Source organism: Balaenoptera borealis (genome assembly GCF_965194805.1).
Source record: "Balaenoptera borealis genome assembly, chromosome: 11".
NCBI classification, from domain to species: Eukaryota; Metazoa; Chordata; class Mammalia; order Artiodactyla; family Balaenopteridae; genus Balaenoptera; species Balaenoptera borealis.
Window position 1 is genome coordinate 12596724 of NC_138868.1, and position 22186 is coordinate 12618909.

Consider the following 22186-nt stretch of genomic DNA (forward strand, 5'->3'; position numbering starts at 1 on the left):
GTCTGGGAACCCTGGAGTCTCCTCCCCACCCCTTCACAGTGGCGCACGGGGACTTTTGTAGCAGGTCGGGGGGCTGCCGTGGAGGGAGTGAGCTCTCCAGGACTGGAGATGTTCACGCAAGGGCTGGCCCAGCAGGGAGGTGAGGGCAAGAGGTTGGGCTCACGGTCTGGGAAGGAGAGGGTCACCGCTTGCCCAAACCCTGCCAGCTGGGGCCGCACCCTGAGTGGCCCCCGGACTGAACCCAGAGGGGCTGCACTCACCACTCCCACAGAGGTGAAGGCTGCCACGGAGCTGATGATGGTGGGAATGATGTCAAACTTGCCAGCCTGTGTGTGCAAAGACCCAGGTGAGTGGGCACCGCTCCAGCAGGGCCGGGCGAGGCCTGACATGGAGCTTGGACTCCCAGCCGGGGAGACCGTGGAGCCAGCAGGCCTCACCTGCTGTGGACATGTGACCAGCGAGGGTCTCAGAGCTGGTCAGTGGCAGGACCCTGCCCCCAGAGGAGCCTCTTTAGGGCCCAGGATGGGTCCGGGTTTCCTCCCCTATCCCCCGTGTCTGCCTGGCCCAAGGACTCACATTCCCATACACCAGCACATCGAAGCGGATGCCGAAAGCCTTCAGAAGCGTGCGGTACTCACTGCCGTTCTCCGTCTTGTAGTACTTGGCAAACCTGAAGGCCAGAGGGGAAGGTGGGTCCCGCTGTGGGCTCCTGTCTCTCTTGCCTGAAAATTCAGCGTCCTCTAGAGCCCTATGACCCTCACCTACCGAGCAACCCTTACTGATGGTTTGGTGGGACACCTGCCGTGGCCCTCCCTGTGTGGTGAGCTGAACCCCTGCACAGGCATCACCTTGGGGGTTTGTTCATAAGGCAGATTTCCAGGCCCCACCCTGAACCCATGGAATCAGCATCTCTGTGCGTGGAGCCCAGGACTCTGTCTTTTAAATAATTTCTTTAAGTGATTCTGATGTGTATGAAAGTTGGAGCCCAGCTGGACTCCAAGCTTCTTCAGTTCTCTTTGTTTGGGTATCCCAGGGCCCGGCAGGGGCTCCCCTCTCCACAGGCTTCTCAGCCTACTTGGGTTCAAAGCCTGGTTCTGCCACTTATCAGCTGTGCAACTCGGGCCAGTTACTTAACCTCTCTGACACTCGATTTCCTCATTTGTGAGTGGGAATAATACAGAAGTCCTGCTTCAAAGGGTTGCCGTGAAAACTGAATGAAACCGCATGTGTCAGGGGTTTAGAATAGTGTCTGGAACAAAGTAAGCACCCAGGAAATGCTCACTGGTGTTGATACTGCTGAAAAGATACGTTGATTTCTAGAGCAGTTTTAAAAAGTGCCTTTAGACACCTCATCTCACAACCCTGTGGGATAAGGATGTGAATAATCTGTTTTTCAAATGAGGCTCCAGGGGTTAAGTGACTGGTCCAGGGTTACCCAACTGGCTGAGACCTGGTGCTGGATTTGCCCCAGTTCAAGAATTTGTCCTCTGTACCTTCTCTGCCTGGGCTGCTGGCTGCCAGGAACCGTGCTGGAGACTGATAAGAATGATCGCATTTAATTCTCACCAAACAACACAGTGAAGTGGGTGTTCATACCCCCATTTGGAAGATGCCTGTGGGGTGAAGGGACCCGCCTTGCAGTCAGTAAGGATTCAAATTGCATTTGGCTTTTGGCTTCTAAAGCCAGTGTGTTTCCCCTTACGTGGCTCTGCCCACCACGGGCGAAACTCTAACATTAGCAAAGTGCAATCTCTTTGGGCTACTGTCCCAAAGCTGTAACACAGGCTCCTGATGCCAGCATCCCAGGAAAATGGTGAGGATTAAGGGAGAGGATGGTCGAGAACGAACTCAGAAACCTCTGTAACTGTGTGGCGTCGACATCGGTCTTATTCGGTGCCTCCCTCTCAGTGTTTCCACTCCCCAGAGGTTCCCAGGCCAGTCCCAGGCCTCTCCCAGCACAAAGAGGGCGCCTGAGAAACTCCTTCCCTGGAAGTGTTCCGTGATTGACGTGACGCCCCTCCCAGGGATGTTTGCCTTTGAAACTGTCCAGCAGGGAGAATGAAGTGCTGAGCCCAAGGGGATAAATAAGGGCGAGCTCACAGGCAGGGGAGGAAGGTCATTTGTGGTGGGGAAGAGCCTCCTTAAATTGTAAGTACCGGCCACTGTCTGCTCTGGTTGCCAGGGAACTTTGGGGTCAGGCAGAAATGAGTTTAAATCCTGGCTGCACCACGTGCTGGCGGTGTGGGGCCTTTTATGGGACTTAGCCCTCAGGGTTTGACTTCCCACGTCTATAAAATGGGGGTGCTCAGGCCCCCTTTGCAGGTCTGTTAGCGAGAAGGGTGACCCCTGAGACCAGCCCTTCGAGGCAGGTGCTCTCCTGATTCCCATGTTGGACATTTTGCCTGCCCCTCCACACCCAGTCTCTGCCCTTCTCTGCGGGGCCTGGCAGCCTGGTCTGCAAAGACTGCTTCCTCCCTGCCCTCTGGTTCCAGCTGGGTACAGCCAGTGGGAGGCACCCACAGGAAACCAGACGGTGGGAGGGAAGAAGGGGGAGGGCGTTTCGTCTCCCAGTTCCTCTGCTGGGCCTCTAACAAAGCTGACTTCCCTCCTGAGGCCCAGAGCCTGTAGGGCGCACCCCTCTCCAGTTCTGTGACTGCTCCCTCCCTTTGCCTTGCCAGCTTAGCTGGTAGCAGCTTTCCTGTGGTGGCCGCTCTGGTCCTTCCCCAGGCTCCTAGCTTCCTTCAAACTGCCTGCACCTTTGCACACAGTCGTCCCTTTTGAGACCACTGACTGTTTCCCGCCAGGACACTGACCCTTACCATCCCCATTTTACAGAGCGGGAAGCTCAGGCCTGGAGAGGTTTATGTGGGTCAGGAAGGAGTGCAGGAGGAGGGCGGCCCATCTTCTGTCTTGCCTGTGCCTGGGCAGGGCTGTAGCCGTGTGCCCAAGTAAAGCACCTGTTACCTGACTAAGGCCTTAAAAAGGCTGTAAACTATTCAGTGAGAAAGTAGTTTCTGGGGAGCCTGGGCTGGGAATGTATTTCCTGTGGGCTTAGCGGCTGGAGGGAGAGGCAGGGGAGGCAGGATGATCTTCCTGAAAGTGAGACCAGAGGAAAACCGAGAGCGGCCCTGGGAAGGATGCCGGAGGAAGGGCAACTGCTTAACCCTAAGAACAAAGTCTTGGTGGGGGACTTCCCTGGCGGTCCAGCGGTTAGGACTTGGGGCTTTCACTGCCGTGGCCCGGGTTCAATCCCTGGTCAGGGAACTAAGATCCCGCAAGGTGTGCGGCACGGCAAAAAAAAAAAAAAAAAAAAAAAAGAACAAAAGAGGACAAGGAAAGCGGGCAGCGGCTACACCATCCTTAAAAATATGGTAAGTATGGCCTGGGTGGCAGCGGCAGAGAGCTTCACAGACCAAGGCAAAATGCAATGAACTCAAGTTGCACCAGAAGGAGAAGAATAGGACAGACACCAGAAAGAAAATCGTTTCTGTAAAGATGAAGAGGCCCCAGAAGATAATTCTCCCAAAGAAGTTTGCAAAAGAAGTATCTGGGATGGGCAGAAGGCTTCAGGAAGTCCTTACTGTGGCTTTTTCAGGTTGGCCTGAGGCTAAGTATGAACCATTGCCATCTCCACACCCACTTTTACACAGCACCAGAAAAATATGCACGTCTCTTGAGCTAAGCCGCTCAGGTAATCTCATGAAGAAGGCACCATTGGCCCATTTTGTAGATGGGGAGACAGATAAGAAGGTCACTTGCCTGAATTGGAATTCTGATCCACCCTTAACAACTCCAAAATCTGTGCTCTTAACCCAGAACCGTCCTGCCTCTGAGCTCTAAGTGGTCGTTAAGGACACAGGCAGCCCTCGTGCTGGATCTCAAAGCCCTTCTGTAGTCTGTGTTCTGTCTCACATCATGGAAGAATTCAGGGCCCTTGTCTGAGACATGTGGCAACTAAGAGATGGGGACCAGGCAAGGATGAGAGGTGGATCACAGATGTTAAGGGCCGGGCAGAGCCTGGGACTGTGATCCTGAGGGCTACATCCCCGGCCTGAGGCTGCAGCCGTGGAAAATGCTCTGACACGGACTCGAACAAAAAGTCAGCATCCTGGGCACTGCCGTTCAAAGCAGGGCTGGCTAAATTTATCTTGGGAAGGAATGTGAAGGGAACAGGGAGAAAAACCAAAGCAGACTTGGTTTTCCTCCAGCACCTGCCTTCCAAGAGGCAATAAGCATGATAAGATCATATCTCACCACCCACACACCCTTGGAGGAGGTTTGGCAGGGACTGGTTCTCTACCCGGGAGGGCAGGAGGAGGGACAGCTCTTGGTGGGTGGGGGGAGGCCCCCCGCTGCAGACAGGGGAAGGACCCAGACATCCTGACTTCTGCACTCAGTGTGGCCAGTGGAGATCACAGAATCTGGCCCAACCCTGTGGCAGAGATGGGCTTGGCATTCACCAGGGTCTGGGTTATCTTCTGTCCTGGCACCCGGCTGGACCATATTTCCCAGCCGCCTCGCATCTAGCCTGGGCCCTGTGACTAGTTCTTGTCAATGGACTGGGAATGGAAGTGAGGTCTGTTACCTCTGGGCTGACGTGTGTTAGAGTTGTGTGCCTTCCTCATCCCCCCTTTCCTCATGGCCAGGTGCTCAAGAGCCAGGGGAGAACTCAGGCCCTAGAGGAGATTGATCCATAGGTGGCAGGAGCTCAGATCCCTGAATGACTGCACGGAGCTCCCCACCCACCCTGACTCACAGGGCACTGTGCCATGAGCAAGACACAAACCTTTGTGCTGAGCCACTGAGATGGGAGGGGCTGTTTGTTACAGCAGTTAGCAATATTTACGCTGACCATTACAAACTCTTGTAATGTTATCGCTGAGAAGACTGAGGCTCAGGGAGAAGAAGTATTTGCTAAAGGACAAAGAATGAGTTAAAATTGGGAGTAATTCAAGATTAGACAGAGAGAGGGTAAGGATACCACATCCCTAGGAATAAACCTTCTAAGAAAGTCCAGGAGATCTACGTGTGGTTCTATGGCTGTCTTTAACTAGCCTTTTGACCCCTGGCAAGTCACTCAACCTCTCTGATAAATGAGAGTAAAAAGAGCTACAGGAAGGATGAGATGAGATATAGTACGTGCCCAGATATAGTACGTGCTCAAGGCATGTCCCTTTCCTTTCTTATCCTGAGATCAAGGTGAAGTGAAATAATAGTATCTAGACTTGTCTGAACCATTACACTCTCTGACCTCCTGGAGATAATAACATTAGTAACAATAATGGCCAACGTACATTGAGTGCTTACTGTGTGCGAGGCACTGTGCTAAGTGCTCTACACCTACTAACTCATTAAATACACACAACCACCCCATGAAATCCAGTACTGCTGCAATTCCCATTTTACAGATGAAGAATCAGGATCAGAGACGTTATGCCACTTGTCTAAGGTCACACCACCAATAGTCAGTGAGTGGAGATGGGATTCAAAGCAGGGCAGTCCAGTTCTAGAGCCCACACTCTTAGCCAGTATCCTAGACTGTTTTTTTTTTGTTGTTGCCTGGTTTCTGTTAGGTCCTGGCTAATTTCTTTCAAGTTCTCCCCAGCTGGGAGCCCCTTTTGCATTTGCAAAATGACCCAGAGTCATCCGGTGGGAGTAGAACAGAAAGCATAGGAGAGCCATGAAGTGTACGAAGAAGGACCCCAGCCTCCTCATCTAAAAAGGGGAAGGGGCCTTCCTTGGCCTGGCTCACCTCTCTCTTGAGGTGTTCCCTCTGTTCTCTCCTTATCGTCAATAAACTCTCTTGCAACAGGGGGGAAAAAAAGGGGTGGGGGGGAAGGGCTTGGAATTCCCTGGTGGTCCAGTGGTTAAGACTCGGTGCTTTCACTGCCGTGGGCCTGGGTTCGATCCCTGGTTGGGGAACTAAGATCCCATAAGCCACACAGCGTGGCCAAATAAATAAATACATAAAAGGGCTGAGCTACCCCATGCCTGGGCCCTGATTTCTCCCAAATCCTCCGATTTCTACCTCTCTGGCTTTGGTCTTCTTGTCTGGGAAGTAGAGTTGGTGAGAATGATACCTCCATCCAACACCTTGGCCTGGAACACCGCCCTCCCCCCAGCCTGGCTGGGCCCAGCTTCCCAGCCTCATCGGCGGAACCCCTCTCACTGCACACACACCACCCTACCTGCTTCCCGTAGTCCCCGAACGCACTCAGACAGACTTCTGTGCCTTTGCCCATTCTGTTCCCCTCTCCTCCCCTCTTCCACCGTGCAAACTCCTATTCATCCATTAGGGCCCAGCTCCGTGGCCTCTCATTTTTTTCTACATTCAGCAGATCTTTCGAGCACCCCACCCTACGCCAGGCGTGGTGCTAGGCACTAGCTGACCCGTTGGCAAGCTCTGCTCTCATGCGAGGAAGAGAAATACGAATGAACCGTGCAATCCCATCAATAGGTAAAACTGGAAGTAACCCATAAATAGGTAAAATCGGACATAAGGGCTAGGAAGGAGAAGGGCGCCATTCTAGAGCACAGGTAGTCAAGACACTGGATGGAGGCTGGCGGGTCAAGGAAGGCTTTGGTGGAAGTGACGTGAAAGCTGAGACTTGAAGGATGGAGAGCGGAAAGGTAAGAAGGACAGAGCGGGGGCAGCTTTCCTGGCTGAGGGATCTGCAAGCCCTGTCAAGGGAAAGGACGTGGTGTTCTGAAGAAGCTCAGAGAGAGCCCTGGTGGGTGGAGGACAGAGCCAGATGGCAGTGGCCGTGGCTGGTACACCTGGCCCTGGCTGCCACAGCCAGTGTGTGTCTCTCTTCCCACTTCCACGTTCAGGGACTTCATGCTTTAGCTTGAAATTGATCATGGTGGAGTATTTCCACTACGGAAATCGGCAAGCACTACAAATCAGCGCTGTTTTCTTTTTCTCCGGAGAGCCGGCTTACCAGTGTAGCACTGAGGCTGTAAAATCCCCCTAGGCTACCTTTCCTGTCTCTGCTGGGATCCAGGCCTCTACTCCAGTACCTGCCACACCAGACTGTAGTTAATAATTGGGACTATTGACTACAAGCTAGATCTCACTGTCTCTCTTTGCCCAAGGGCCTACCCAGTGCAGCAAGGAGTGGGGTAAATGCTTGCTGGAGGGATAAATGGATTTCGGAGATTCTCGACATCTCACAGATGGAGTTTAGTGATGTCAGCCTCCAGGTTTCCTCCTAGTGACTCGGGCTTCTGCATTCCTCCCCCTTCTTCATGTAGAGCTAGTACGAGGTGGTAACAAAGGCTCTTTCTCTCCCCAGCAGAAACATTTAGATCTGGCAGCTGGCTGGGTGGGAAAGTAGGCGCTCTTGGTGGGAATAGCCCCTGTGGAGGGGAAATGGGGAAAAGAGTAGGGAGATAATATACGTGCAGCGCTTACTCCAGCTAAGCGCTAGGCTGGAGACTTCCACACCCATTATTTCACTGAGGCCTCATAACAACAGCTTCACGGCATAGTTGCTGGCTTAGGGGCTCTGAAACGAAGACAGTCCTGGGCTGGAATCCTGGCTTTGCCACTCGAATGAGCTACATAAGCTGGGGCACAGTGCTTTATTTCTCTGAATCTCAGTTTCCCCAGGTGCGAGATGGAAATATAGCAACAGCTGCAGGCTTACTAGAGAGGATTCCATGAGCTGCTGGAGGTGAAGGCTGAGCACAGCCCCCGGCTCGCAGCTTTCTGCGAATATTATCTGTGAATATTTTCTGTGAATATTATCTATCACCATGAGGCAACGCTGTCCAGACTCTCCAGGCTGGAGGGAAGCATCGCAGCTCTCCTCAGGCTACTGGGCCTGCAGGGGCACAGCTGGGATCTGAGCTCAGGCCTCTTGAATCCAAAGCTGCCTGCTCACCCACCGCTGCTTCCCTGAGAGAAGATCCAGAAAAGAGAGTTCACTGCAGCCTCAGCGGCGGGCAGGGAGCTTGTTCAGCTGGTGCCTGAGAAAACACCGCAGCTGTGGAGGAAAGAAGAGTGTGGCTCTGACTGTGATGATGCCAGAACTATCTGGGGAGAGATCAGAGCCCAGACGCCGCCCAGACACCTGGGCAGTTATTAAAGCGGTGGCTCCTATGTAACTTCAAGGAGTCTGGATAAGAATAGCTGCAATAACAAGTGCTGTATGGCTGACGGAAGAAGTGCTGAGCTGGGAAAGGGAAGGAAGCCTGGGGGCGCGCGGGGGGGGGGGATGGCGCACTGGCAGGGATGGCCATGGGGGTTGGGAGGCCCCCTGAGCCCGGGTGTTTGAATGAAGTGGGGACGATCACCTGCTGTGCTGACTACTCTCCACGATCCCAACACCCAGTCTCTGATCGTGGGCCCCTGAAGGCTGACCTCTGCAGGCCACATTCCTGCCCCTCTTTGCCTCGGGTTTCTGTGGGGGGGGGGGTGAGTTGGTTAATGGGAAGCGCTGGCCAGCACCGGCCGGGGATCAGAGGGTGGGAAGGAGAGAGGCGGGGTATTTATTCCACCTGCCGCTTCCCTGCTTCGCTGTGGTCCTGCCTGAGGCTGTGTCGCTCTGTGGCTGCTCCTGCCAGGGACCCCAGCTCTTGGCCAGGCTCCCGTCCTTTCCACTGGCTGGGGGACTAGGGATGGAAACAGCTCCCACGTTGTTAGGCCCTGCGTGTGAGTTTCTTCACAAACCCCAGCTGAACCTGCTTTCCCACCAGGCCCCTCACTGAGATACCTGTCCTGTGACCAGACAGGAAGCCCCCAACACAGGACTGAATCGAACACTTCTGAGGCCTGACAGTACTGAGAAGCTTGTGTGTGTGTGTGTGTGTGTGTGTGTGTGCGTGAGCAAGCACACGTGCTACCTCTTGCCTCAAGCAGCAACAGATAAAGAATGAGTAAGTTACAAATGTCAATTACCATAATAAGTCACTTGTCAGAGGTATTGCTGCAGGGCAGTTTGGAAGCTGCATTCCACTGTGATATATATCACAGGTCTATAAATAAGAGTGCATGCTTCGGCAGCCCAAGTTTCCAAAGCCCCTCCCCAGATGCCCACAGGCACTGATTCAGACTTCTGGAGCTTAGAGATGATCACCTTTAACCAACCCACCCATTTTACAGAGGAGGAAACTAAGGCCCATGGAGGGAATGAGACTTGTCCAAAAAAATCACACTGAGTTTTTGTGGCGAGGCTTGAACCGTAGCCTGTGTCTCCTGACCCACAGCCTGGACACTGGTGTTTCACCTCTGCCTCATCTTAATTATTCTTGGCTCGCCCCAGCATCAAATGTTTTTTGTATAAACATTTTTGTTATTTGGGTTCAGGCCTTACCATCTCCACTAGATTAAAAATTCCTTGATCATAGGAACTGGTCCTGTTCATCTCTGGGTCAGCCACAAAGCCCAGCACATAATATAATTAGATGTTAAAAGAAATCCTCAAAGCCCTCCCCCACTTTAGCCACGAGAGGTTCCCTGCCGCTGCCTGCGTACCTCCAGTGAGAGGGAGCCGTTACCTGTGGGAGCAGCCCAATTCAGCTTTGGACAGCTCCAACCCTTAGCAGCGCTTCTCCACGCTGAGCTGACATTTGTAGTCGTCGGCAGTCAATAAGCTGAATGGAGAAGGGTTTTTATCACCACATTCAAATCCCTTGGAAGCTCTCAGACATCTGTTTAGAAACGATCCATCTCCCAAGAAGTGGTGGAAATTCCTTCCCAAAGCAGGGACACCGTAACTGTTACAACAGCAGGAAAAACAGCAACAAACTTGCGGGATCTGGGTTGGGCCTGCGAGGGAAAACTTGGGCCTGGAATCTGGGCGTCTAAGTGAGGGAGGTGGTGTTCTCAGCAAAGCTTTTGCCTGGTGGGAAGTAATTTTGCCAGCTGAAATATACTTTTACAGTTGATTTTATACTGATGGGAAAATATCTCCTGGCAGACGCATTGCATGGGGTTGAGGCAACATCCTTCCAGCAGGCGGGACTCTTCCCCTTAGAGAAGGGTCCCAAGCTATATGGATTTACTCATGTTCTAGGAATCTAATCCACCTCAAAGGCAGACATTTAAAATATGGTTTGTTTGATCTTTTTTTAAAAAATTTAACATATTACTATTAATCTATCTTTAATGAGGCAGGGAAGGCTCAATGGACACAGAGCTAGAAGATATACCTGAGAGCCTGGTTACTAGCTGTCTTATCCTGGGAGTAATCTTTTTTTTGGCCTCAGTTTCTTCATCTGTAAAATGGAGGAACCATACCGGTCCTGCCAGGATACCTGTGGCTGTGAGCACATGCTCTGGAGCTAGCCTGCCAGGGTTTGGATTCCAGCTCCAGCACCATTTGCTGTGTGGTTTTGGGCAGATAAATGCAACCTCTGAGCCTCAGATTTCCAGCTATAAAATTCTCCCTCTTTAGAGTCAATGGGATAATCCACAAAGAGCACTTGCTAAGTCCCAGGCTCACAGGTAAGTGCTCAGTGAGTGTTAGCTAATATCTTCCACCCATAAGGTTGGTTGTTGTGAAGATAGGGTAGACATGGAAATTACCAAGGGCTGAATAAATTCAGGATTGCTCTAATTGCCTCGCCTCTCACCCTAAGCTAAAGAAAGTGAAGGGGAATATGAATCAGGGAGAATTCAAGCAAGTACGCCCCATCCAAGAGGGCCTTCACATGTTTCTGTGGAAATGATGGAAATGGCTGCATTTAACACATATTTTATGGCTTTTGAAAGGAGAAAAATCCAGATTGGAGAAAGAATGATCAAAGCCAAGGGTGCAGTTCGAGTCTGTCTCTGTCAATTGGCCTAAGATCTTGCTGATCTGCATGTTGCAACATGGAAGCAGAACACACGCCAAATTTCAGAGCTTCATGAAAGCTGCTGTGGGTACATTTCCAACACGAAACGATCACTAGAAACACCTACAGCACGAGGAACATCTAGCAGCTGAACGGGTGTTTTTTGTCCCAGACACCGAGAGAGGAAATCCAAAACTGCGTTGCCTTTTAGTAGCAAAGCTGTCTTAGGAACTCTCAGGGGAGGAACAAGAAATCAGACATTGCTAAATGCACCATTTTGCTTCTCTCCTATCACTCCAGCAATCAGGATGGGCGAGGGGGAGGGTAGGGGTGTGGTATATCCCTTATAGCTGCTTTCTTTTCTTTTTTTCTCTTTTGCAAGCAATGTGTTGGTGGAAGGTGTGCTAGAAGCAATGGCGATAGATCAGGTCCCTGGCTTTGAGGACCAGTGTTCCTCTTCATTAGGCTGTGTAAACTTGGGCAAGTCTCAAAATCTTTCTGAGCCTACCTTGGGGGTGAGGGGTAGACAATGAGCTATAAATCCTGTCGAAAATCGGTGTGAAAGGGCTTTGCAAACTTAACTCTAGGGGCTCTTAATCTGAGGTCCAGGGATAAGCTTTTAAAGGCCTTCAGAGTCCTGGAATTTTACGCTGCATGAATATAAATGCAGAGAAAAAAGATGGACAAACTGCCCAAGTGGTTAACTTCCTGCAAAAGGAGTAGGACTGGGGGAGGGAAGAGAGTTTTCATGTCATTACTCTGTTTGGCTTGGATGTATTATTCAGAGAATGGATTTAATCTTATTTGTAGAAATAAAGTATCCTTTATAAAAAAGAAGTTGCCTGCAAAATTGCTCACGTGTATGAATATGTGCATTTTTCTTGGGCAATCAGTGCTTTCACCAGGGGGCATGAAAGGCTCAGAGACCTCCAATAGTTACGGCAGGGCTGTGATATCACAAAGGAAAGTTGTCAAGACTTTTGCTGGGTACCTCCTCTGACCATGCTCCTCCCTACCCCACGCTTGGACAGTCACCAATGTCCTGTTACTGCCCCCAGACACTGCGCTATCCTTTGTGGTTTCCCTATATCCTTTGAAACAGTCTCTTTATTCAACTCTCTTCAAATTACCCAGTTTGCATGTGCCATCTGTTCCCTGCCGGGACCCTGACTGATACAGTATTTTTTTTTTTTTTTTTTTTGGCCGCGAGGCACATGGGACCTTAGTTCCCCAAAGAGGAATCGAACCCGCGTCCCCTGCATTGGAAGCGCAGAGCCTTAACCACTGGACTGCCAGGGAAGTCCCCTGATACAGTATTTTAATAGACGCTCACACAGATGCACATGTATTCACTGACACACTCACACACACCAACTCACACAACTGAGGCACACACTCACACCCACATGTCCACACTCACTCACATATACTCATTCACAAACACACACACACCCCACTCATGGGCAAATGCACACTCAGTACTCCCTCAGCAACACTGCCTGCTCCCAGCACTTTGGGGAATGCAGTGCTCTGGTTAAAGTCCTGCTCTGGTGAGCTGAGGGTGCACCAGCTATGCAGGAACCCTGCCTCTGGGACCCGTCACCCTGTGCACCACGGAATTCGCGATTCTTGCCAGTTCTTATTTTTAGAAATGCTGCACTTTGTCTGGGACTAATGTGGACGAATCCACCGACTGCACACCCTCAAGGTACTTGGAAAGAGGCTTCATAAAAATATCAAGTTAAAGTGGCCCCTGGAATCTTGAGCCATGCAGAATAGACCTAGGAGTAAAAATAAAATCTTTCCACCAAATTTCAGGTAGGGACAGATGGAAACCTTCAGGAGATCGTACAAATAAAGGTTAATTTAGATGGACAGCACCAGGTGCTTTGGGTGGGAGTTGAAAGGAGACACGTTTTAGTTCAATATGAGGTCACCTCTCCAATAATCAGAGCCGTCAATGATGGACAGACCTTTTCTGGGGCTGCATCGCCGAGAATGATGTAGGACTTGGGAGCAAATGACCTCTAAGGCGACTCTAAGATGCACCCGTGACCTTGGGCTCATCATTTCCCCCTTTGGAGGGTCTGCTTCCTTATCTGCTAAATGACTGCCTTAGTCTAGGTATCTTCAAGGGGTCTTTAACAGCAATAAATTCTGAGAGTCTCTGATTCTGCAGGCAAAGATCCTCAAGATCCTCAGGGGTGGGGGCGGCATTTGGAAAGGAGCTGCAGACGTAATTAGTGATGGAAATGCGAGTCTCTAGCTGCCTCTGGATGTCGGAGTTTTCAGATTAAAACAAGGCTGAATCTTGGCTGAATGATTCCATTCCCTCCAGAGCAAATGGCAACCGCAGAACGTTGCAAAAAAAAAATCTGGCCTCGGTTGGAGAGCGAAAGGCAGATGAATTTGTTTGGGAGACAAAAGGCCGGGCAAGGAACGGTGCCTCCGGCAGCTGCTAGTCTTTTAGCCTCCCGGGTCCTCAGATTCTTCCTCTTTAACTGGGGATGAAAGTATCAACCTCACTGCCCGTGTTTTTCTGAGGATTAACAAAAGCGAATGACCGTAGCCTTCCTATGGGGTGGAAAACAGCCAAGAAAATAGGTTTGCGTTCAGGCACCCATGCTTGCTGGCTCTGTGACCTTGAGAGAATTACTTAACTCGCGAGCCTCCATTTTCTCATCTGTGAAGTGGGGGGACGGAAGCTCCTCCCTGGCAGGGGGTGAGGAACCTTGAGCCAAAGCACACGGGACACTTAGTACGTGGGGCGGCCAGTCTCGGGCCTCTAGCAAGGAGCCTTGTGGGATTCTACAGAGCAGACACATTCTACCGCGTCACAGGAACCGCACCGCGGCTGCGCTGAACCTGGCCATGACCCTTTTCCTCTTAACCGAGGATTCGGATGGGTGGCCTGGAGCCTCCCCAGCGGGGGATCTTAACTTAGTCTTGGGTGTCCGTGTGGTGCCAGCAGCTTGAAGGCAACATGAGGTAGTGGGTGGGCACCCAGGGGAGGGATTTGAGGAAGCTTGGGTAGAGCCCCCTGCTTGCCATGGCCACAGAGATTCCCCCATGCCCAGGCTACTCCTCGGGCCCTCTGGACACTCTTCAACCATAGGGTCAAGTGCAGCAGCTTTGCCTCTTCACACTCCGGCCTGCAGGTTTTTGGTGAGGGGGTCAGTCATCCAGGGCCCACACCTCTCAGATGGTTTCCTTTAGGCCCCCGGGAATTGAGCTTGCAGGGTCCTTAGGGACCCTCTGACCTGTCTCCCCAAATTTTCTCTGTCTTTTTTTTTTTTTCGCCGCGCTGCGCGGCATGTGGGATCTTAGTTCCCCGACCAGGGATCGAACCTGTGCCCCCTGCAGTGGCAGCGCGGAGTCTTAACCACTGGACCGCCAGGAAAGTCCCTGTCTCTCCAAATTTAACCCAAGCTTATTTAGGACCAAATCCATCTCCTGCTCTCCTGCTGTGCCTAGGGGTGATAGAGGGTAGAGGGTAGAGGGTGGGGGCAGTGTGTGTGTGTGTGTGTGTGAGTGTGTGTGTGTGTGCGTGTGTCAGCCAAGCCCCTACACATTGGAAGTAAGGAACTCCAAACCAATTCTTCTTTAAATGAAAGACTTTGTTCTAAAGCTGTATGAGACCAAGAGTCGGGGTCTTCAAACTAGCTATATTCTTCATAAGCTCTCCTGCCAAATGAGTTATTTGGAAGACTGAAGAATTCCCAGTGGCCAGAGAGAAGTTATGAAGATGAAAACTTGCATTTTAGATCACGAGGATTTTATTAATTTGTTCCTATTTTAAGCCACCGTACAAATACCCTTTGTATTGATCTCAGTGTGATGTACTGACTGAATAAATATGCCAGTTTCTACCAGGGAGCCGAACGGTATTTTTAACCTACTTTAAAATATGTGTTGTTTCCTATGGATTTTTTTTTTTAAGTTTAGAGTTGATTATGAAGGCACTTTCAATTTTAAAAAATTCTTCTTTCCAGAGAATACACATATATTTTAAACTATTAAATATAAAGCTTAATGGGGCAGATCATTATTTTTTTAAACTACAAATAAAGGTGGGAAAAAAGGTGAAATGATTTTTTTTTTTTTTTGCTATGGATACCATTATATTGGATAATACCACTATAACAAAGGGAATTTGAATATATAACTGAAATATATTCTTATACATATTTTTTCCTGATACCTGCCTATTTACCTAATTTAGCCTGTTTAGTGTATATAACACTGTGTACTTAATCAGGGCCCTGCCAGAAACTTCAGGATCTTAAAAAATTGAGGGAAAAAAACTCCCGAGAGCTGAAGCTTTTCACACACTGGCTGATAGGCTCCTCAAGATAATAAGGATACCATCACCATTTCATAGATAAGGAAATGAGGATGGGAGAAGGTCAAGGGCTTTTCAAGGGCTTTCAGCTGTTTCCCAGTAGTTTACCCCAAGTTCTTCTCTTTCCCTTTCTTCAAAATGGGGAGAGGGATCCCTTATGTCTCAAGGCCATTGGGAATATAACTGAGATGATATTTAAAGACTGGCATGAGTTCTTGTTTGGAAAGGCACTGAAAAACTAACGGCCACTGTAATTGTTATTTGTGACTCAGATGAAATCTCCTGGTTATGGAGAGAAATGCAAAATTTCCACCTTGTAAAATGATACCAACTATCGCTCTTGCTTTGTGAAGTGAGAAACCTCAGAAAATTCGGGACAGGAGACGAATGGGACTACCTACAGCTTCAGAGCCAGAGCTAAGAATGGGCTCAGAATCACAGAACCCAGCATTTCAGGAGACCCTGGTCTTGTAGTCTAACTGCCGGCTGGGAGCATGAATCCTCCACAGGTCCCTCCCTGTGACGGGGAGCTCACAGGATGGCCTGTCCGTCTCCGAGTGGCCGACTGCTGGAAAGTCCTTCCTAATTTTGAGCTGAAACCTGAGGGGGGGGAAGTGGGACCGTCTCTGCCCAGGATGCGTTGCTGCCTGAAGTGTCGTTCTCTAGGACAGCCCTGCCTCCTTCTCCCGAAGTCCCAGGGGACGGGGGTTACCTGAAGTTGTAGCCTGGGGAGACGCTGCTCTTCTCAGAAACGCTGTCGAGCCGGGTGAAGGAATATTTGGGGATGCACTGGTCCCAAGCCTTGTCCAGGTCGCACACCCAGCCGATCTTAATGCCCAGAACTCCTCCCTGGATGGAGAAAGGGGGCAGATGTGAGTCCTCCCACAGCCCCCGACTCCCGGTCCTCGGTCGGAGTGGAGTGGGTCCCGGTGTGGGGGGGTGCATGTCATGACAAATGGACAAGTGATTTCTTTTCATTCTCCAGGTGGAGGACAGAGGTCGGGAGAAAGAAGAGCGGTCTGTCACATGTTGCTTAGTAAAGAAGTTCTGTAGTTCAGGGTGACAGCCCTTGAGCCTCTAAATCCTGTTTTTGGTGCCTTTAGTCCCTTAGCTACAACCCAGGAAGCCACAGATCCACTTTCCCACAGTGTAGACCTCCTCGGAGATGTGAGGCCTCTGCCCGCAGGTGAAGCATGAAGACAGGAATGGGAAACTGAGGCTGGGCGGGAGGCAAGACCACTCAGGGCAGGTGTGGGTAGGACAGGCACAAAGCCGGTCGCAGGCCTGGGATGCCCCCACCAGGTGGCGCTGCCACAGGCAGCTCCTCTTCCCCAGTAGCCGCTCCCCCTGCCCGAGGGCCCCCAGGCCGGGGAAGGGAAGAGTGGCTCGTTCCTCACCGTGCTGGCCAATTTGGCAAAATCCTGCCCCGCGAACTTGACCACATCTCCCACCCGCAAGATGGGGCAGAAGGGGGCCTTGTCGGGGTGGAAGCGGCATGTCTTCAGGTCGGCGGCAGTCAGGCTGGGAAGGAGGTTTCCCCTGGGGAGGAGAGGGCAAGGTCCAGGGTTAACGCGAGGACAGTCACGCTCGGATTTTCCTCTAGCCGTCAGGAGCCTCGGGGCCGCCGCTCTCTTGGACACTCGCCTTCTCCCTTCCCTCTGCCCCTACATCTTTCTGGTGATTACCCCTCCCTCCCGTAGAAGGTTCTGTGTGCCGGGGCTCCCAGAGGGCAGGAGTCTTTGCCCTTGGCTCCTCTGTTGTGCCCGCCTTGTGCTTTGCATGTGGCCGACACCCACCCAGGAGTCGCCAAATGGGGAAGTCACTGAAGAGGGGCTGAACTAAGAGAAAAAGGACACCCACACTGGGCTTGAGGTGGGGAGAAGAGAGATGGTAGGGGCGCCTCTGGCCCCACCTTTGGAGGCGTCCGAGTTCCAGGCCCAGGTTCAGCTTGTCCCTCCCCTGCTCTGAGCAGAAGCCCCCGTGGGTCCCGAGCCCCAGGGCAGGAGGCTGGCAGAGAAACTGGCCCCAGAGTCCACCCTGGGGAGGTTGGGAATAGGAGCCCCGGGAAGCTGGGGGATGGGGAGGAAGGGGTGTCTCCCCTCCTGGGAAAGGGAGGGGGAGGGTGGGGTGGCAGCATTGCTTCTAGGTTTTAGGGAGGGAGCTTGAACTCACTTCTCAAAGTTGAAGAGGGGGAAACGGATGCTGTTCTTGATGAAAATAGTGAAGTTCTCAGCTTCCATCATGACAGGCCTGTGGGCGAGAGCAGGAGGTCTTAGCGCCTTGGGAAGAAGAGGGGAAACAGGAGGAGCTTTCATCCCAGGGACCACCTTCCTGGGAGCATCTCCCAGTGGGCACTGCCCGCCCTGGGAGTGGACAGTACTGGGGGTGCCCAGAGATGCAGAGCGCCCCCTGCTGGCAGAGCAGAGCTGGGGTGGGTCCTCTTCCCGCCTGCCCTCCTCGGGTCCTTACATCTCCACCGTGTCCACCTCGGTGGGGCACCAGCCCTGGATCTCACAGGTCCGGAGCTCAGAGCTGTAGTTCACGCAGCGGCCCGTGAGGATCCCTGCGAGGGTGGAGCCAGAACTGCTAGATGCACGCCTGGCCCTTCACCCCTTCCTCCCCCCACCCCTCCATCAGGGACGCCCCCCCCCCCCACAACGCACACAGGGACCCCGCAGGTGGAGGGAGAGGACAGGCAGGGCCAGGGACTGGGGGTCCGTTAGCCCTGCAGGGCTCTCCCCTCCTCACCTCCTGAGCCCTAGACAAGCCAGAGGGAGGTGACAGCCCTCCCCTCACACGTTCCAAGCCCCAGTCTCCCTGAAGACCCCATCACCACTTGCTCTTTCTTGCCTCTGAGCCTTTGCTGCTTCTGTTGCTTCTGCCTAGAATGCCCTTTTCGAAGCTTCTCTATCCTGCCAAATCCTACCCATCCTTTAGGGCCCATCTCTAGGAAGCCATCTGGGGTCACCCACCAGGAACCAATCTCTCTCCCTCCCTGCCCCGGGGTCCCACAGTACCTCCGTGACAGCACTTGCCACCTCATGGCACACCTGTCTGCAGCACCATCCCTGGCCTGGGAACTCTGGGGGCAGCCCCGCTGGGCTGGCCCACAGCGGGCATCCATCAGTGCTGGCAGCGTGACATGGAACAGGCCAACTCCCACCCCCTCCCTTAGGGTGGCCTCTCCCCTGGGGGGATGTGCTGCCTCCAGGGCCCCACTGACAGTGCGGGGCAGTGAGGGGTGGGGAAGGGGCTGCACTCACCCACCCCTGGGAAGCGCTCGGGCCCGCACTGGCTGTCTGACACACAGCGGAACTTCTCCTCGCTCTGCGGGGAGACAGGAGCGTGCAGGACCCGCACTGGCTCCTGGGGGGGCGGGGCCCGCCCATCGGCGGCCTCTGGAGGGTGGAGGTCCCCGGACACAGCTCCAAGGCTGGGCCCTGGGCCTCTGCTCACACCCTCACCCCCCCCCCCCACCATGCTGTCCTCCCCTCACCTCTGGGCAGAATCCTTGCATCTGGTTTTCGGTTACAATCATCTTTGTGATTATGACAAAGACGGAGGTGCCCTTGGGAGGAGGAGAAGGGAGAGGAAAAATGCAACAGTGCTAATTCTGTTATCCCCACTGTACAGACGAGGAAACCGAGGCTTGGACTAAGAAATCTGGCCAAGGTCACGGGGCTAATAAAAGGCAGAGGCGAGGTCCAAGCCAGGCTCTTTCCACCCACCCACCCACCCACCTGGCCCTTCTTGCTCCCTCTGTGGGTTGTCCTTGATTTCAGGACAAGTTGAGCCAGGGCTACAGAGAAACCCAGCCTCCCCGATACCTAGTGCTGCCTAGTGGGAAGGCAGGCCCAAGCCCCCAACACCTCCCAGACGCTGGGGAAGGGGTTCTCTGGATCACCGATGCCACAGAACCTGGTCTGGGAAACCCATTGGCACTCTCCTTGTCTTGCCCTCTCCCCTTCAACCTTCCCAGTGTCTGGGCACCCACAGCGCCCCGGGGCAGGTAGGGGGACCCTACCTGGGGTGGGGTCACATAATCAGACACGTCCATGACTCGGTTGGCATAGTGTCCAAAGCCCTTCACCTTGGTCACCACCGAGGACTCAATGGCTGTGTCCCGCACCTGGTACGCCTTCTCGTGCAAGAAAACCCACCTGGGCAGGAGAGCAGGGGCGGAGAGCAACAGAGGAGGGGCTAGACCCTTCACACAGAGGCTGGGAGAGGTCCCCTTCCTGTCAACATCAAGAGGACATGGGGTGCCTGGCAGGGGGCATGGGCCCTGCGAGTGAGCCCTGGGTTGGCTTAAACTCATGTTTCTCTACCTTTCCCCTCACTTCCTCCTTAAAGAGCCCTTTTAGACTTTTTCCCTAATTGTACCCCCCTGGAAATTTTAATACCGTAGATATCATTTATGTACTGTTTGTGTTTTTGTGCTTTATACATAAAAAGAGTGAGTTTACTTTTTATTCTCCAAGAACCAATTTTCACCCCTCTTGAGAACACACTGTCTTTCCCTCTTTGGCTGGCATCTGGACAGAGAAGGGAGAGGATCATAGGCCTCTGGCTCTGTGCATCCCAGGCTTTGTTCATGGCTGTATCCTAGGTGCTGGCACATAGTAGGTGTTCAGCAAACAAGTCAGTGAAGGCCCTGGGAGCTGGGCGCTTCGCAGAGGCTCCGTCTGTGCAAGGGTCGGGTGAGAAGGGCCAGAGGAGGAAAGGAGGGGCCTTGCCAAGCCTTCACCTGGCAGGTAAAGGGAGTCGGGTGGGAAGGGAGGAGGGGGCCTCTAATCTTATTCGTTGGATTCTGCTGCCACCCAGTGGGCATTTACCTGTACTGGCTTCTCCCTGCAGCTTCAAGCCAGCGCGGGACCACGTGGATCAGGGAGGGGCCCCTTCCCTTCTTCCCTCCAAGCCTCCCCCAGCAGCAAGAAGGGCCTGCCGACACATCACTTGTTTCCCTCTGCGTTTCCGCGAGGTGCCCACCTTTCCACGTGAAATCACCCATCACAGCCCTCGAGGCTCAAGCCACTCTCGGCCTCAGAACCACGCGGGGCCTCAATACTTGCTCCTGACAGCACGTGGGGAGGCACATTCACTGTCCCCGCTGTGCAGACGAGAAAACCTCTTCAAATGTGTTTGGAAAGTGCTGCGTATGCTCAGCTTTGGGGAAACACTGGTGGCATCTCAGGGAATCTAGGAGCGCACTTTTGGAAATGGGGGGGTTAGGGCCATTTTCTGATGCTAACCAGGGTGGTATCTGGCTGCAGAACTCCAGCGGACGAAGTTGAGTGGCAGAAACGGAGACCGTGGCACAGAGGAGACAAAGCTGGGGGAGGCTCCCAGGCTGGGAAGCGGTGAGGGCAGCTCGCAGGCTGACCCAAGGAGTTTATGAGGAGGGGTTAGGACATCAAGCCCAGGAGTTTTCTGACCTCTGGGGCCCCCTGATGTTGGCAGATGCAGAGGGGAGCAGCTCCCGGGTCGTGCCGGGGTCACGGTCACTTGTGGGGTCCTGCTGATGGGAACACAGGCTGACGTTTGCAAGCGGCTCCTCGTTCCGTTTTCAGAGAGAGGGTTCAGAGTCATCCCCCCGTTGGGGCTTCCCTCAGGCCCCTGAATTCTGAATGCTGTCTCGAGTGGGAGAGAAAGGCTGGTCACAGCCAGCCTGGCAGAGGGCTCCTAACCTGTCACCTGTTTTACGGTTGCTGCCTTATCCCAGGCAGCGTTCTGAGTAATGCACCGTTAAGACTTATTCGCCTGCTTGTAAAACGCTCCCGGGAACGCCACGCCTCCGTGGAAGTCCGCCGTGCTTTACTTCCCTAGCACTTTTCTTCTGTTTTTTAACTGGGAGGGGTTTCATCAAGGTCTCCGAAGGGAGTGTGGCTCCCATAAACATCCCACCTGCCGTCTAACGTCCTGGCAGAAGGGAAGGGAGCATCGCTATTACGGAAAACGGTGAAGTCATCCAAAAGAGCGCCACCAGCTCCCGGGCTGGGGCCCTTGGAGTGAAGGGAGGGAGGTTGCAGCGGGAGCACCTTTGCCGCTGCTGCGCCCTCACCCGGGTGGGAGCCACAGGTGCCACACACCCTTCTGGAACCTCCGTGTGCCTGGCCACGGAACGGACACTCCTCCGAGCGTTGATCAGTGAAATGGTCTCCTGGGGCCCCTCCCCTGTCCTTAAAGTCTGGTCACATTCAGAACTCTGAGAAGCAGAGTTCAGATGGTTGTTTATCACTGTATAATCAACACAGCACGCGGAGTGCTGTACGTGTTGAGGATTCTTTGAATCCTTACTCACAACCCAACGAGTCACCTGTGTTATTATCCTCATGCTACAAACGAAGGAACCAAGGCACATAGCAGTGTGCTAACTCGCCAAGCTGGCGTGCGGGTTCCAACCCCGGCAGACGGCTGCAGAGCGGCTCACGGCCACCCCGGGGGGTCCCCAGCTGTGTTCCACGCAGGGCCTGGCCACAGCTGGCCCCCTGAACTGGCCCCTGGTTCTCGTCCTGCTGGCCCTGCCCCATCACCAGGGACAGCACCTCCTAGCTCAGGAGAGTCTCAGGAGGAAGAGCCCAGGGCTCGAGGGACAATTAACCAGCCTCTTTCCTCCTCCTCCTCCACCCTCATGGCTCCTTCTTGGGCCCAGTCGGGAGGTGAGGCCACATCAGAATTCTCTCTTCGAGTTAAATAACAAGCGGAAGCGTTTCAGTGGCACCGGGGGCCCGAGGACATCATCAGGGCAGCTCAGGATAAGGGGATACTTCATTTCCAGAAGAGAGGGACTGAGTCTGTCTCCAGAGGCCAGGGCTGAGGAGATGGGGCAGGACTGAGCCTTCAGTTCTTGGCATTTACTCTGCTGCTCTGACTTGTTTTTCTCTCGCGTTCCTGGTTCATTATTTATAGAGCGGAAGGCGGGTGGCAACTCCTTGGCAGGTGGGATGTGCAGGAAGGAGGCCAGAGCAGCGTCCCAGCACCCTGCTGTCCAGCCCGCCCCGGGAGTCAGGGAGGAGGCCGGGGAGGGCGTGTGTGTGCGTGTGTGTGCGGGGAGCAGAGGGG

At 53.2% G+C, this 22186-nt stretch overlaps 1 protein-coding gene across 1 annotated transcript in view; it reads right to left on the minus strand.

Moving 5' to 3' along the window:
- Positions 1–22186, minus strand: part of P2RX3 (purinergic receptor P2X 3) — a 34274-nt gene that overhangs the window by 6368 nt on the left and 5720 nt on the right. The window contains exons 2-10 of the mRNA XM_082341328.1: positions 19149–19284; positions 18621–18692; positions 18388–18451; positions 17594–17687; positions 17297–17374; positions 16522–16663; positions 15837–15973; positions 577–670; positions 261–326 (exon numbers count right to left, since the gene is read on the minus strand). Of these exons, the coding sequence (XP_082197454.1) occupies positions 261–326; positions 577–670; positions 15837–15973; positions 16522–16663; positions 17297–17374; positions 17594–17687; positions 18388–18451; positions 18621–18692; positions 19149–19284 (883 nt within the window). The remainder of the gene's footprint in view (positions 1–260; positions 327–576; positions 671–15836; positions 15974–16521; positions 16664–17296; positions 17375–17593; positions 17688–18387; positions 18452–18620; positions 18693–19148; positions 19285–22186) is intronic.